The sequence below is a fragment of the Ascaphus truei genome, chromosome 7 (genome assembly GCF_040206685.1).
Source record: "Ascaphus truei isolate aAscTru1 chromosome 7, aAscTru1.hap1, whole genome shotgun sequence".
In the NCBI taxonomy this organism is placed as follows: Eukaryota; Metazoa; Chordata; class Amphibia; order Anura; family Ascaphidae; genus Ascaphus; species Ascaphus truei.
Genome location: NC_134489.1, coordinates 54,365,214 through 54,381,522, shown reverse-complemented (window position 1 = coordinate 54,381,522; position 16,309 = coordinate 54,365,214). Strand labels below are relative to the sequence as shown.

The following is a 16,309-nucleotide window of genomic DNA, read 5'->3' as shown; positions in this document are numbered from 1 at the left end:
AAACACATGCATTGTAGCTGGCCTTGCATATTACCCTTTTCTGCAATGTAATCCTTACCAGGCAGGCAAATCCTTCACGCAAGTTCTCATTGTAGACATTTAAAGCTGGCAACAAAGTCTTGGAGATGTGAAACTTAGTCAAAAATCACCAGCATCAAATGTTACTTAGGAGCATCTTGGCATTTACATTTGTGAATATTTCACGAATATTGACAACTGTACTGGTGACTTTGTGTGAATATTTACATAAATAAATGGAGACATTGAATCTTCAAATCACAAAAATATTTTGGTGATTCACAAACTTCTTAAAACATCATGGGAACTTTAGCAAATCGATTTGGGACATGTTTACAATTCTGTGGGGATAATTCTATATATGCAGAAGCTGAGGTTCCAAATGGCCCCTTTGATGTATATAAATTAAGGCCTTGTGACTTACCAGTGCATGATATAGTACACATTCTACCTTTTTCCAGGGAGCTGCAGGAGAAGATGGTCGCACTGGCCAACCTGGTTCAATTGGAATACGTGGTGAGCCTGGCGGCATGGGACCAGCTGGTCCAAAAGGCAACAGTGTAAGGATGGCATTAAATAACCTCAGTGATTTTTCATGCTCTCATCCATCCATTCAAACATGACAAGGAACCTTTTCCCAACAGGGAGACCCTGGAAAGCCAGGTGAACTAGGCAGTGCTGGTGTATCTGGGCAAAGAGTAAGTATCAGTGGCTTTATTTGTTGCATCATTTCTTCTGCTATTAGACATTATACATAGGATATAATATATTCCTATTTCTTTGATTTGTTTTCTTCATTAGGGAACTCCTGGAAAAGATGGGGAAGTTGGTCCTTCTGGTCCTACTGGCCCACCCGTAAGTATCAAGCATGATTAACCTTATTAGGTGGTAAAGTTTATACGTTGGCTGTAAGCCAGAATAGTTATATATTATAAAAAATATACTATAAATAAATGATTATCTATAGGGCTTATTATGTACGTACAGGGCTATATGTATACATAGGGCCATATTTATTAAACAGTAATGAATAGGTACATGAGCTTTTATGGCTTAGCAGCAAGTAAATTGCCAATAATGTCTATATCAACACTTGCTACTAAATTACCTGGGGATGTGTTATGTGGTTAATGCATCTTTAAGATTTTCACCTTTTTAAGATGTGCGTCTTTCTTTAGATTAGAGTCTCTTCTGTGTTTTAACCTCATGATTATATGAAAGAAGTGCCCAGGGCTTTCTAAACAGAGTAGTCATTGATTCAACTTAACCTAAAATAGCCTTATGTCTCTGTAAGAACACATACATTGTATATGTATATTTGTATGTATGTATGTTCAAAGACAATTATTTGTATTGATTTGTTTAGGGTCTAGCAGGAGAAAGAGGAGAACAAGGTCCACCTGGTCCAACAGGATTCCAGGTATAATATATCTATATGTTATCTTCATACTGTGTCTTTATTGGTGTAACCATACAGTGACAGACAGATGACTTGTGCTTGATGTGTGTGTGTATTGACTTACAATTAAGATCAACTGTATGTTAAACATAAATATAGTACAGCACGCAAAATTCTACTATCTAAATCTGTTGCTGTCTCCTCATCAGAAAAACAGCCCAAAAAACCCTCCAAAATACAACATTAGTGCTTCTATTGGTGGGTGATATAGAAGTAGTTTTTTGGAGTGCCTTTAAGCTTCCTGTAGCAAGTCTTAATGTACTATACATTATTTTATGCCTGTATTGTTTTCTTCTTCCTGCTCTTCTTTCATCACAATGGGGGTTATTCGCCAAAATCATTGACTTGAGTGGGAGTTTTCGCATGGTAGTGACTACTCACCATTATAGTGCTTTTTAAACACTGTGTCACCAGTTGTGTTACTTTAATGAATAATCCCCTATGTTTCAACACCACATTTGGAACCTCTTGTTACGTGTTTCTATTCCATTTCAAAGGTAATGTTATTTTCTTTTTCCTCTTTAAGAATCATAGTAGTCTTTTGTTTTACCCTTTCTTTATAGTACTTCTCAAAGTATGTTTACATATACATTTGCCTTCAATGTATAGGCAAGTAATTTGACAAATATCTTTTACCTCTTATAAGCATTTACATACTCACCACTGCAGAACCTCTGTAATATCATACTAGCTAATTTTACTCATTGTTTCTAAAAGCACATTAGACATTTTATGAAAGTGCCGTCTCTGCATGGGTTACATGCTCTGTACTTTTTTGACCAAGGATCGGCTGTATTAAGCTTCTTAATGAATTACAGTAGGTGAATAAGCTTAGGGCACACAATGTAAGGCTGCGGCCATGGTGAACGCTGGAGAGGGCGCCCGCGTTCACGCGGCTTCTCCCCGCCGCCTGCAGCAGGAGATATGTGTCTTGCATGCAGAGGAGACGGGGAGGCGTGTCGGGGGACATGGCCGTGATGTCACAGAGCTGGTTCGCCCTCATTGGGCGAACAGCTCACGTGACCCGGCTGCCGCCTGGCCGCCGCTAGTGAAAACAGATTTTTCTGTTTCCTCCTACATCGCGAGTGCCGGCGCCTCTGCTCTCGTGCGCCTTGGCGCGTTTTATAGACAGCCTCATAGAGGCACATCTATGTGATTGCACCACGCTCTCCCTCCTGCGCGCCATCGCGATCACCATGCCTGCAGCCTAAAGGAGGGAGATTAAAAAGTGACACTATTAATGTGCTCATTATCTCGTCTGAAGTAGGTCCTTTTTTTTATTATTATTCAAACCGGACTTCTACAACTATTTTTACATATACAGTATTTTTTTAATTAGATTCTAAACATGCTTTAGCTGAGACTGCGGAGGGGTTTAATTTTCTCTGCATCTTTTTATCTGATATCACCAAGTGTATGCACTGCCTCAAGGTTACTCTCACCCCCTCCCCTTATCTTTATTGTCTCTCTGATAAGGTCAGGAGGGCGTAAGAATAAAGAAAACACTTGGACAAACACTTCCCCATTCAAAAGCCCTTCAGAAATTAAATTTTCCCCAAACAATGAAAGCAGACAAATCTTTACTTTTAGCATGGTTTAATTAGTTTTACTTAGTTTAGTTTATGTTTATAGTCTTCACAAAAGGTTGTTTTCAGGCCGGCCATGTGGGATTAAACCATGAAATACTGACTGATGTTTGAGAGGCAAGTGCAGGCTTGGAGAATCTGTGTCAGACTTGCGTGGAATGTGAAGTGTGTGACTGGACCCTGTGGCAGCGGAAGGGCCAACACATGAACCCCAAATACTCTCACAAAGCATGAGATGTGTATTAAGTCATATTTTAATTTTTTTTAGGGTTTACCAGGTCCACCGGGTCCCCCAGGAGAGACAGGAAAGCCAGGTGATGAGGTAGGTTCTTCTGAAAGTTTTAACCCGGGTAATAGGAAGGTGTGTCTGTCCAATGCACAATCTTATATACTGTACAGTTGCACTGCCTTTAGCTGCATTTGTAAAACAGAAGGTCATATTTTGAAACACAAACACTATTATATATTATATGTTGCTCGTAGGTGAGTGGGCAAGTAGATGGTACTGATTTTATACAACTGATCAGTTACAGTGAGAACATTGATTTGTCCTTTTACATATGAAGCGCTTTTTCCTATTATGTCATGTGTATCACTGCTGTAAAGCGCTATACATGGGTGGCACTATATAAAGATATACATACATACGTACAGTTCTGAGCTTCTGTGATACCTTTTAAAGGAATAATCATCAGAGTTTATCACAGATTTAGATCTAGACGCACACTAGCTTTTGATCTTTCAAAGTTTCGTCTTGAAATGCACTCCATATATCTGAGGAGACTTATGAGATCTTCATAGATCATGCAACTTCATATTTGAAGACTTTCAATGTTGGTGGATTAGATGGTATCACAAGCTACAATAAACTTTATGGATGTTAAATAATAATGTAATGCATCTGCTTTTTATCTTTTGAACACAGGGAGTTCCTGGAGATTCTGGAGCTGCCGGCCCACTTGGTCCTAGAGTATGTATTTGATTTGTTATAGGTTGATACCTGCACTTTATCCTATTTCCTAAGTGTAACCCTGTAATCAATGGTTACCCCACGCTAATGCCAACAGACCATAGCATCTTCCCCATTTAGCAGCTAGTTAGAAGACATGTGCAGCATGTGCTGGGAAGTAATTATCTTTATGCTGTGTGTTTTAATAGGGTGAACGTGGTAATCCAGGTGAAAGAGGAGAACCTGGAGCTTCAGGGCTAGTGGGTGAGAAGGGTATGGCTGGAGGTCATGGACCTGATGGTCCAAAGGTAAGTTATAAGGCACATGTGCTCCTATGTGATCATAAAACTGCTCGTGTAACCAGTACATCTTCGCACCAGTAATATATCAGGTTATCTATCTATTTATCTATCAATTTATCTGTCATCTATCTACTGTAGTGCCGACGAGTATTCTAAAAAAAATCTGGGGCAATTACCAACAAGACCCAGGTACATCTTGGGTACATGCTGCAACATTTCCCTGACATTTCTGCAGACAGACTAATGGCCCATCGGATTAACAGCAGGGGTCTCTGGTATCCCATTCAAACTGAATGGGACTGCCAGTGACCCCTGCTGTGTTAATCCGATGGGCCATTAGTCTCTGCAGAAATGTCACTGAAATGTTTGCAGCATGTACCTGGATCTTGTTGGTGATAGCCCCAGATTTTCCAACGCAAGTTTTAGAATACTTGTTGGCGCACCTGTATCATCATCTGGCATCTATTTATCATCTATCTAACTAAGTTCCACCAGAACAAAGAGCATCTACCACATTGATCCAGAACAGTGTAAACATTGACTTTTAATGAGAACCATTGTATTTCCATTTCTCAAGTTAACAATTCATCAAGTGAGAACATTGATATTTTCTTGTATGTTCATACAGTTGAGTTATTATACAGTACCATTTCATGGAACAACATAAGTTTGCCAAAGACATAAATTTACAGTAGATGTACACAAGCTTTTTATTCTTCAGAAGTTTCATATTTAAGTCGTCACCGTAAATCTGGCAGACGTGTGATCTTCAAACCTCAATTACAACTGCTTTGAAGAATGTAATCACTGATCCATTACATGATATCAAATGTACAAGAAACTTGCTGTATGTTGATATACACTACTTTTGTTATCCAAGGGAAGCCCAGGCCCATCTGGTACTCCTGGTGATGTGGGTCCTCCTGGTCTCCAAGGTATGCCGGGAGAAAGAGGAATAGCTGGGACATCTGGTCCAAAGGGTGATAGGGTAAGCTTGTTTCTCCCTTACAGTAAGTGTATTCACCTTAAATATAAGAAATGGTGTATGTATACTGCTACTGATTTGATTCTGTTGTATCTTTATATGATAGGGAGGTCTTGGAGAAAAAGGTTCTGAAGGTACAGCTGGCAATGATGGTGCAAGAGTAAGTATGAATACTTCTGCTCCACTCCAAAAAAGCCAGGCAAGCAAAGCATAACATAACATAGAACAATGAGTGAGTGTAAATAATGAACCCTTCAAATGAGCAACCAAAACACGTGAAGGGGCTGATTATCATACCTTAATCAGCCGAAAGCTCCAATTGACGTAATTGGGTGTCTTTGGCCAATAGCAGCCCAAATGGCCACTTTGAATTGTATTGATTCACCCCGTAATCTTATACTCTAAACTAAAGATAGAACTGTACACACCTTACATTTTTATAGGCCTATATCATCCAACATTGGTCTTCATCAGGAAGAGACTAGTGAAGGTCAATTTTGAAACAAATCAGTTCTTGATCAATGGACACAACGCAGAAAATCCAAATGGAAAAGACAGACACACGAAGAGCAATATTTACCAAGCAATGCAATGCTACTGTAGTGCCGACGAGTATTCTAAAACAAACCTGGGGAAATCTCCAACAAGACCCAGGTACATTCTGGGTACATGCTGCAACATTTCAGTTACATTTCTGCAGACAGACGAATGGCCCATCAGATTAACAGCAGGGGTCCCTGGCAGTCCCATTCAAACTGAATGGGACTGCCAGGGACCCCTGCTGTGTTAATCCGATGGGCCATTACTCTCTGCAGAAATGTCACAGAAATGTTTGCAGCATGTACCCAGCATATACCTGGTGATAGCCCCAGATTTTCCAAGGCAAGTTTTAGAATACTCGTCGGCGCACCTGTATAAACACACTTTCTGGCATGGGAAGACAATTTACAGCTCATTCCCTTGAATGAGCCCAGACGGTGTCTGGTGGAGTAGCATTGCTTAGTAAATAGGATAAGGACAAAAACTGCCCTTTATCACATATTAATTCACTGTTTACAAAACAAAAAAAACAGTGAATGAATGTGATAAGGGACATTTTTTTGTCCCTATCATGTGAGAAGAATTGTGTTTATTAAGATATTTTTTATGAAGTATGGTGGTTTAATTACCCTATTTATTCCCATAAACATCTCCCCTGTTCTAATATGGACGATTGTGTACATATTTAAAAAAGATACATATTCTGTTTACAGTTCAATGTGTTCCCCATTTTCTAACCATATCTCAATCAAGTTGTTTATTAAGGTCTTATAGCTTGCCCCTGACCATTTTTAATATATGGGGCCTGTTTTACATCTATTTTAGTTGGACTTTGTTGTCTTATATTGAGATTCACGTGTTTAGTGTCGTAGCACGCATGCCATTCTCCATGCGTTTTATTTACCCGGAAGTGAGGTCACTTGTGGGTGTCACTACGGTGGGGACCAGAAGTGACGTCACAATACCGGGGGACGCCGGTAGCCGGCAAGGACACACGAGGAGAGGTAGAGTATATAACCCCCTTAGGTTTCTCAGGTTAAGCCAGAGGAGAAGGCCAGGACCCTGAAACGCCACCGTTGCTTATTCTAAGTAGTAATACTGTGTCAACTTATAAAATGCCCCTATTTTTATACTTGTTTTTTTTGTACGATTTAAGTTCAAATTAAATAAGATTTTTGCAAATATATTACATATTCTACAAGTTTTTTTTTGAGATTACGTCTGAGTGTTTGTCCAACAGATTTCCTCCCTACAGTATAAGCTTATGCTCATTTGCTGCAATAGTAAATTAATGCATTATGCTTTAGATAAAATATCTGGCACATAGGTTATATTGGAACACTACCTATTGCAGTGTCGGTGAATCCAGGGGCGAATTGGAGGTGAAATATGGCCCTCCAGTTGGGCCATGTGATGGAAGAGGGCTGCTCTGGAAAGGCAAGTCTTGCAGAGGCCCCGCTCTCTCCCCGGCAATCAGTTTCATTGTTGTGGGGAAGGGCACTGGGCCTCTACAACCCTGATGCATAGCACAGCACCGGCCTGTGCAGCGGTGCATGCTGTGGGCCGCTGCGCACTGGGGCAAGCCCGAACACCCGATAGGGCAATCTGCCCATGTGTGAATCATTCTTTTTTGGTTAGCAGCATTAGAAAAGGCTTTGCTTTAAGAGTAATTAATTATTACTCTGATTTTTGTATTTCTGTAGGGTCTTCCTGGCCCTCTGGGTCCCACTGGTTCTGCAGGTCCATCTGGTGAAAAGGTAACATTTATTGCAAATGAATATTTTATCTGCTTAGTTTTTACATATCAAATACTTAAAGGTGTAACCAATTGTTTACAATGACATTTTATATATATATATATATTGTTTTGTAGGGTGAGCCAGGACCACGAGGTGTAATTGGTCCACTAGGTTCACGCGGAAGTCCTGTGAGTAGCATATTCTTATACTTTTTTTTAGTATTATATAGTGCAACACTTAAGCATATATTTTTTGCCTGCTGAGTGGGACATATAACTTTTGGGTGTATCAAATTTTAGCTGCTTTACCATTTGCCAGATTCAATGCACTTCTTTGCAATCTTGAGTCCACACATTGATATCATTAGGCTATTACAATTGTTGGTGCTCTTGCCTTAAAAATTCCTTTAGTCCTGAGATCATTACAGGCCCTTCTCGCACTGCTGGTTACGAGGCAGCTCTCCTGCTTTCTCTGTATAATACATGACACATTCCCTCCACTTAGATTGTAAACTATTCAGGGCAGGGACTCCTTTTCCTAATGTGACTTTCAAGTATGAAGCACTTCATTCCATTGTGTTATATTATTAATGTCACGTGTATTACTGCTGTGAAACGCCATGTACATGGATTGTGCTATATACTGCAAATCAAGATGTTCATACATACTAATGTTTGCTTACTGTACACGCAGCACTGTACATACAATCTATAGATACATTTAACTCCTGCCTCCTGCCTATAATCTAATTTTGGTGCTTGAAGTGCAGGAGGAGAAAGTAATCTGCTCAGTGTCTCAAACTGGACTCTTCTAGCCATTACCAATATACAACTTTATCTACCAGTCCAATAGGAAGGGTTCCCTGCCCCAAAGAGCTTACAATCTAAGTGGTAATTAGGGAGAACTTACAGAGACAGTAGGGGGGTATTATGTTAAGTGCTAAGTGAGTTGCTTGCAAGCACCTTCTATCAGTCGAATGACACAACCCTGCACAGTTATAGCAGTTAGTAGTGCTCAGTAGATACCTACTGTTGCATCTTCTGCTTGAGAAATGTACTCTGTTTTTGCCCCATTTACAATTGGCAGTTTATTTGTTTTTCAGATGCAGAATCATTTTCTTGCAGGCCCCACTAATACTAAAGATATGCACTTTCTTTCCTTGAATCGCCAAACATGAGATTAATAACAAGTCCATATCTGCTTAGACAAAGATGTTTTTCTTTAGTGATGGTCTGAATGGTCTCTCTGTCCACTTTTACAGGGTTCCAGAGGAGAAAATGGTCCGACTGGTCCTGTTGGATTTGCTGGTCCTCCAGTACGTGTTCGATAACCGTAATTTGAGTTGTGCTTATGCATTCTTAATTCCTATACTAATTACAGTTGTATTATAAGAACACTCATATCGATAATGGGCCATACCAATTTTGTCCATCAAGCCCAGTATCGTGCCCTCCACAGTGGCAAATACTGGAGGATTCTGGGTGAGAGCTCCCTTTTATTTGTTTTATACAAGAAGGATGATTATAAATCTTACATACTGTATGATTTTTAAATCTGAAATGGAACTACTAAAACAAAGAAGGTGGTATGAAATTGCTGGTAAAGATTAACGCAAATTTAAAGGCATATAGACAATAGGTGAAGACATAGGGCAGGTTAAAAATTTGGCAGCGGAAGGGTAATAAAGATATCGGCCACTTGAGTAGAGTGAGAACAGAATTATTTAATTGTGAAAGAATTTAAACGTTTTGCGTCAAGGTTTTTTTCTGCTCAATACAGTAGTTGTAAGTATTAAACACACAGATTATATATCAGGTACACAAATAAGTTATAGTGAATAAAAGTGACAAAAATGCCCCCACCGTACAGAGGATTGATAAAAAACATTTATGAGTACATTTACATGGCTTAGACTGGTCCCCAAACCTTCCTTACCCCGTAATCATACAGCATACTTCCACTGCAGCAAGGGATTCTGGATAATACAAATGAACAATCACAAAGGGACCTGTCTGAAACATAAGAATGTGTTCATTAAAAAAAGGTAGAACTTGATGGACTTACATTTTATGAACTCTGTAATTATGCTACTGTATTACTATACTGTAGATGTGGATTTTCAAGATCATTGTCTTCTTTCCTATTCTAGCAGCATATGCAAATCTTGTACTATTTATGCAATTTGTCTGCATTGGCTGGTTTGTTGGTATTTTGTAAATGCATTGTAATATAATAACAATATTATGTAGCGTAGGTAAGCAGACAAGAACGGATATAAAAAGTGAAAGTGATATTTATTCAGATTTTGCCATTTTAAGGGAGCAATCCAAGCGGGCTGTTTTTTTTATTTTTTATTTTTATATAGAATTGAAAGAGGGGGGTCTCCGGAGCTGAACCCCAGTAATTTCAGCTCCGTGGACCCCGGGCTTTCAGAGATATGACCTCCGGAGGGAGTGTCAGTATTTCCTGCAGGTTTCAAGCTCCCGCATAAAGTGGGTCAATAGGAAGCTACACCTGATTACGTTACGGCTTCCTATTGGCTCACAGGATGCGGGAGATTTGAAAAGCAGCCATTATGTGAACTACAGCTAGCGAGACGGAGCAGCTACCGGTACCCACAATGGAGGTAAGTATCTCCATGAGCATGGGGTCCCCACACCTGAAATTAATGGGGTTCAGCTGCGGAGACCCCTTCTTCAATCCTATGTGAAAAATAAAAAGAAGGAAAGAAAAAGACTGCCAGCTTGGATTGCTGCATTATATTGAATCCAGTGACTGTTTTTGATAATCTACATGTACCCATCAGTTGAGTTATCCTGAATGAGATAGGCTTAAGAAATATTTGATAACATTCAGTATGGGGTTTTCATAATAAGTTACATGCTCGGTCAACCTTTGTGTGCAATCTCTGACATCAGAGTAAGATTATATACACGGCCGCTGACATATCATGGGCCCAGGACTAGAGTTTAGACCTGACCCCCCCTCCCCCCATGTGTCGGTGGCCTTTGGAGCCCCCGCCGGTCACACCCTCATGAGGCATCTCCTCTATTTTCACGTCTCCACGTCGTGTATTTCTCCCACTCTCCCCCATCCCCCCACCTTCTTCCACCCCCTTTCTCCATTATCACTTAATTATCCCCCTTTCATTCAATCCCGCCCCCTCAATCTCCCCCTCAATAATTTCCCACACTCACGCACACACAAAATGCAACACACACACACACTGACACCTCCCCTTGTACCTCACATCAACTTCCCCTCTATACCTCACATCACCTCCCCCCTTATACCTCACATCACCTAACCCCCTTGTACCTCACACCTCCCCCCCATACCACACATCACCCCCCCCTTTGTACCTCACCCCCCTTGTAGCTTACCCCTCTTGTACCACACATCACCTCCCCCCTTGTACCTCAACCCCCGACACCCCCCCCCCTGTGGCACTGACTATATATATATATATAAAATTTGGGAATCAGCAGACAGCACTCATGTTAAGATTTGTAGAGTATATATTGTAGAAAAGACACACATCACCAACGTTTCGGACGCACAAACGTATTCTCAAGATATTGTAAATGAGTCTTGTATGTTCCATGTAACAAAGTGATCTGTTATTCTTTTTGTTTAGGGACCTGATGGACAACCAGGTGTGAAAGGAGAACCCGGAGAGGCAGGGCAGAAAGGTGATGCTGGATCCCCAGGTCCACAAGGTCTTTCTGGTTCTCCTGGTCCACATGTAAGTATTAAAGGTGCAGTCTCATGGAGTCAGCTAAAAATCAATCTGCAATCAAGCTTTTTTCCTTATACTAATCTAATTGGGCTAAAGCAAATAGCTGCCTTGTAATTACACATTGCATCTAGGAGCCTTTGTCAATCAAATGTTTTCTATACCTATAGTCCATCCTATAACCCCCGATGCAAATATCGCCATTCAGGGATACTCAATTTCTAGGAGAGATAGGTCAAAGAGAGGAGGAGGGGTGTTATTTTATATTGCAGACACCTTACAATTTACACTGTTAAATTGCCCCCCAAGCCCACCCTCTTTTGAAATTCTAATTGGAAAATCTGCCTCCCCTTTTCTAAGCCCATCTTGCTTGCTGGCATCTACCGCCCCCCTAAAGCCCCTATACAATCCCTGACTGATATCTCCCAGTTTCTTGGCTCCATTTCTTCTCTGAATGAGAAGAGTGAGCTGCTAGTTCTTGGGGATTTCAACTTCAATTGGCTTGACCCTAAAAACCACAAAATCCAGATACAACTCAAGTCACTTAACATATCGCAACTCATTTCCCAACCCACACGAATAAATCTGAAATCGCATAACCACTCCTTGCTAGACTGGATTATCTCCTCAAACCCCAGCAGGATTCAATCCTCTGGCATCCTTCCTGATATTTTCAGTGACCATGCAATAGTGTACTGTGTAAGGAAAATTAAACCGCCCCATTCAAGCTCTAAAGTTCTCCTCACTCGAACATTTAGAAACTTTAACCCACAACAGTTTCTGGTTGATTTTACCAACTGCCCATGGCACAGAATCGATTTAATTCCCGACCCTGATTCTACGCTCGACTATTTCCATTCCGAGTTCTTAAAACTCTGCGATACGCATGCTCCACTACACAAAATAAGGGTATGGTGCCCACCTTCCATGGGTTACAACTGACCTTATAGCACTCTACCAGTTAAGGGATACCTTGTAGAAAAGCTACAAAATAACTGGCACTACCAAGGATCTCAATCACTACAGATGCCTGCGGAACATGTGCACAAGGCAAACAAGGCACCCAAAAGCACAATATTACTCTAACAATCTCCACCAGAATACATCAAACCCAGCTAACTTCTGGAAGGTTATCAACAATATATTCCAGCCTTCTAACCATCAACCACCAAGTAATATCACTAAGGGGGATATTAGTAACAAACCCCACTGACATTGCAAATGCATTCAATGATTACTTTGTGGGGTGTGCCACTAACTTATTAGCGAAACGCAGCCCAAACCACAAACCTGAATCTCAACCTGGGAGTACCCAAATAGCCCCACCCCCTCCCAACACTGCCCGCAACTTTCAATTTGGCCCAGTATCTGACGAGGTGATTACACAAGCGCTCCTCAAATTAAAACTAAGCAGCCAATGTGGACCTGACTTACTACAATCTAGGTTCCTACGACTTGGTGCCCCAACCATTGCCAAACCAGTTGCTTGCATAGTCAACTCTATCCTGTCTGCAGGCCATATCCCTAAGACCTGGAAAACTGCCAGAGTTGTCCCAATCTTCAAAAGTGGGGACAAAAACACTGTCTCAAACTACAGGCCAATCTCACTTCTCCCAATTCTATCCAAAGTCATGGAAAAATGTTTCCACTCCCAATTAAGCGATTACTATACCAAGACAAATTTCCCTAGCCAATTCCAATCTGGCTTTTGCCCCAAACACTCCACCGTAACTACCCTGCTAAAAGTTTGCAATGAAATCCAGTGTGGAATGGAACGGGGACAACTCACTGGTGCAGTATTCCTAGATTTTGCAAAGGCTATTGATACTGTTGATCATGCTATCCTGCTTAACAAACTCCAGATCTCTGGAATAGGGAAGCATGCTTTAAACTGGTTTCAGTCCTACCTATCAGGTATAACCCAACATGTGTCCATCTCAGGCTCTAACTCCAACCCCCTGGATATCACCTGTGGTGTCCCACAAGGCTCTGTTCTGGGGCCCCTCGTCTTCTCAGTGTTCATCAATGATCTTCCCACAGCTTGTAAGGAAGCCTCAATACACATGTATGCAGATGACACAATCCTATATGCACACAGCCATAGCCTCTCTGACCTTCAACACATACTTCGGTCTGACTTTTTGAGACTCGAAAACTGGATTTCCCACAACAAACTGTTTTTAAACACTGACAAGACTGTAACAATGGTATTTGGGACCAAGACTACATTTTTAAAGCTTCCAGCGACTGAGCTCCAGATTAGAACCAACACTAACAGCACCCTAACCCCTGTCACTACTGTAGTTTTAAATACCTGGGCATACAGTGGCGGCACGCTTTATTCTTATGCGGCCGCCACCGCGTTGTGGGGAGAGCCGCCGATTAGCCGGCGGCTCGTTTGGGGATTTCCCTGATGCGTGCCGCGCGTCACCCTGGCGCCGGTCACGCGTTCCAGGGTTCCCCGGCATCCCCGAAGCCTACAGAGGCAGCAGGGGAAGGGAGAAGGTTTGCAAAGCTGCGCGCAAGCCAGGGGGAGCAGCCAGGGGTTCTGGGAAGGGGAGGGGAAGGGGAGGTTAGCATTTTTAATAAATGCGGCTGGAAGGGGTAGATGCGGCTCGCTCGCGGCTCCGTTTTGGTGCCAGCTGGGCGGCAGCAGAAAAAAGCCCCGTTCATAACGGGCAAATGTTAGAATTAACTGTGACGTGCAGTATGGTTTGACTCCCACTTAACATTCGGGATGCACATTGATACCCTGACAACCAAGGCCAATGCCAAACTAGGGGTACTTTACAGGAACAAATCCTCCCTAAGTCTCCTGGTCAGAAAGCGTATCGCACAGCAGATGCTAATGCCAATGCTAATGACTATGGAGACATAGTATATGGCTCGGCACCTCAAACCCACCTTAGCAAACTTGACACCCTCTACAATTCAATTTGTCGTTTTGTTCTCCAATGCAACTACAACACACATCACTGCGAAATGCTCAAAGAACTAGATTGGTCATCACTCAAGTCTAGGCGCAAAGTTTACCTTTCCTGTCTTGCCTTTAAATTCTTTATGGGCAAGCTACCCAGCTATCTGAACACGCTCCTCACGCTACCACATGCCGCACTTATCTGAGATCTGACTCCAAAAGTCTGTTCATGGTCCCAAGGCTCAACAAACTATGCGGCCGTTCCTCCTTCTCTTACCGTGTACCCCAAAACTGGAACAACCTACCAGAGACTCTCACATCCACCACCAGTTTAAGTTCTTTCAAATCTAAGGCTGTCTCACATTTTAATCTGGTCTGTAACTGTTTCATACGCCCATAATATATATTTTCTTTAACTGTGCATGCAAGGTCTTGTATATAATGTATACCCTGTTCATTTATGTAACTGTATTTGTAACCACGTATTAGTAACCACGTATTATTTGTCTAAACTCTGTGCCCAGGACATACTTGAAAACGAGAGGTAACTCTCAATGTATTACATCCTGGTAAAATATTTTATAAATAAATAATATCCTCATCAGCGAGAGGACTCTAGCTGAGTAAATTATTGTTGAACACACAGGCCCAGATCCACAATTACCCGATATTGACCTAATGAGGCCTTAACTCAAGTTGACGCACCGTTAAGTGCTAACGGGTATTTTCAAAACTTCTGTAACAATGCATATCCACAGAGCTTCGTTATACTGTAGTTAACACAGGGATTATCGATGCGTCATATCTTAAAGTTGGTGCTGGCTCTATCCAGAGACCTGAAATAACGGAGATTGAAAGCAGAGTCCTATTTTATTAGAGTTCCAAGTGATATATATATTATAAATATATATATATATATATATATCTCATAAACCATTATATCAGCATGTGTATGATTTTTTTTTTCCTGTTACTCACTGCATGTACGATTTTATTGTTTTAGGGACCTCATGGTGTTAATGGACTTAAGGGTGGCCGAGGAACTCAAGGTCCTCCTGTAAGTTAAGAATATGTCTGTAATTACTGTATTTCTTGCATTTTAGAACACAGTGGAGTTTACGTGTAAAACACTTAAATGTGGATATTTGTCACACTGAATAACACTGCTATGTAGGGAAAGGGGTAGTAGTTTCCTTGCACTAACAACATGGCCTTTGAAGAAGTAGAACCTAGTTCAAACCCCAGTGCCATCTCCTGCCAACCTTGGCAAGCCACCTTATCTAACCGTGCTAATTTATACATTCGAAAATGAATTGTACTTGTAAAGTTCTATGTATAGCACTGCATAGCGTGTCAGCAAAACATAACACTACAATTAAACAAATACATACATGTATCAGTATACCAAACAACTTTATATTAATGTTGATTGTTTTTGCCCAACTTGTGTTAGGTATTGACACAGTATGACAGACCAACAGTACAATGACATATCTTACATTTGTTTAATATATGTAATGCATGCCTATTTTTAGCAGTTCTAGCACTATTAAGCCACATGTCATAAGTATCCTCTATATTATTTGTATCACTATATTAAAATTGTTTGCCTTATTTTGCATTGCATTCATCACAATAATTTCCAATGCTATGTTGCTATCCAATTTTCTCGATCGCTTACATTTGTGCAGTATATATTTTTTCAATTGCTTAACTCCAATTCTGGTTTTAGGGTGCAACAGGGTTCCCTGGATCTGCAGGCAGAGTTGGACCTCCTGGTTCCACAGTAAGTAAATCACTTATTTTCATAACCATCAGAAGCCATTTTGATAAGCTGCATGTTGCTAGGCATCACAGTAAACAGAATATCATTGTGGCAAGCACAAGTTATCATAACTGGAAAATGATTAGTTCCATAAAAGCATACAGTACCTTGAAGTTACCTTTGCCAAATATTTTTTCTTTTACCTGCCATAAAATATTGTCACTTATTAGGTAATTTTATAGCTATATACTATAGTTATATAGCAGATGTGGTTGAAAAAAGACATACATGTATGTACATCAAGTTTAACCTA

General features: G+C 40.9%; 1 protein-coding gene across 1 annotated transcript in view; it reads left to right on the top strand.

Annotated features, from left to right (window-relative positions):
* The window catches only part of COL5A2 (collagen type V alpha 2 chain), a 175,029-nt gene that overhangs the window by 142,579 nt on the left and 16,141 nt on the right, over positions 1-16,309 (top strand). Inside the window, exons 27-41 of the mRNA XM_075608452.1 lie at positions 480-578; positions 663-716; positions 820-873; positions 1,385-1,438; positions 3,332-3,385; positions 3,989-4,033; positions 4,222-4,320; positions 5,195-5,302; positions 5,406-5,459; positions 7,543-7,596; positions 7,713-7,766; positions 8,840-8,893; positions 11,216-11,323; positions 15,235-15,288; positions 15,964-16,017. Of these exons, the coding sequence (XP_075464567.1) occupies positions 480-578; positions 663-716; positions 820-873; positions 1,385-1,438; positions 3,332-3,385; positions 3,989-4,033; positions 4,222-4,320; positions 5,195-5,302; positions 5,406-5,459; positions 7,543-7,596; positions 7,713-7,766; positions 8,840-8,893; positions 11,216-11,323; positions 15,235-15,288; positions 15,964-16,017 (999 nt within the window). The remainder of the gene's footprint in view (positions 1-479; positions 579-662; positions 717-819; positions 874-1,384; positions 1,439-3,331; positions 3,386-3,988; positions 4,034-4,221; positions 4,321-5,194; positions 5,303-5,405; positions 5,460-7,542; positions 7,597-7,712; positions 7,767-8,839; positions 8,894-11,215; positions 11,324-15,234; positions 15,289-15,963; positions 16,018-16,309) is intronic.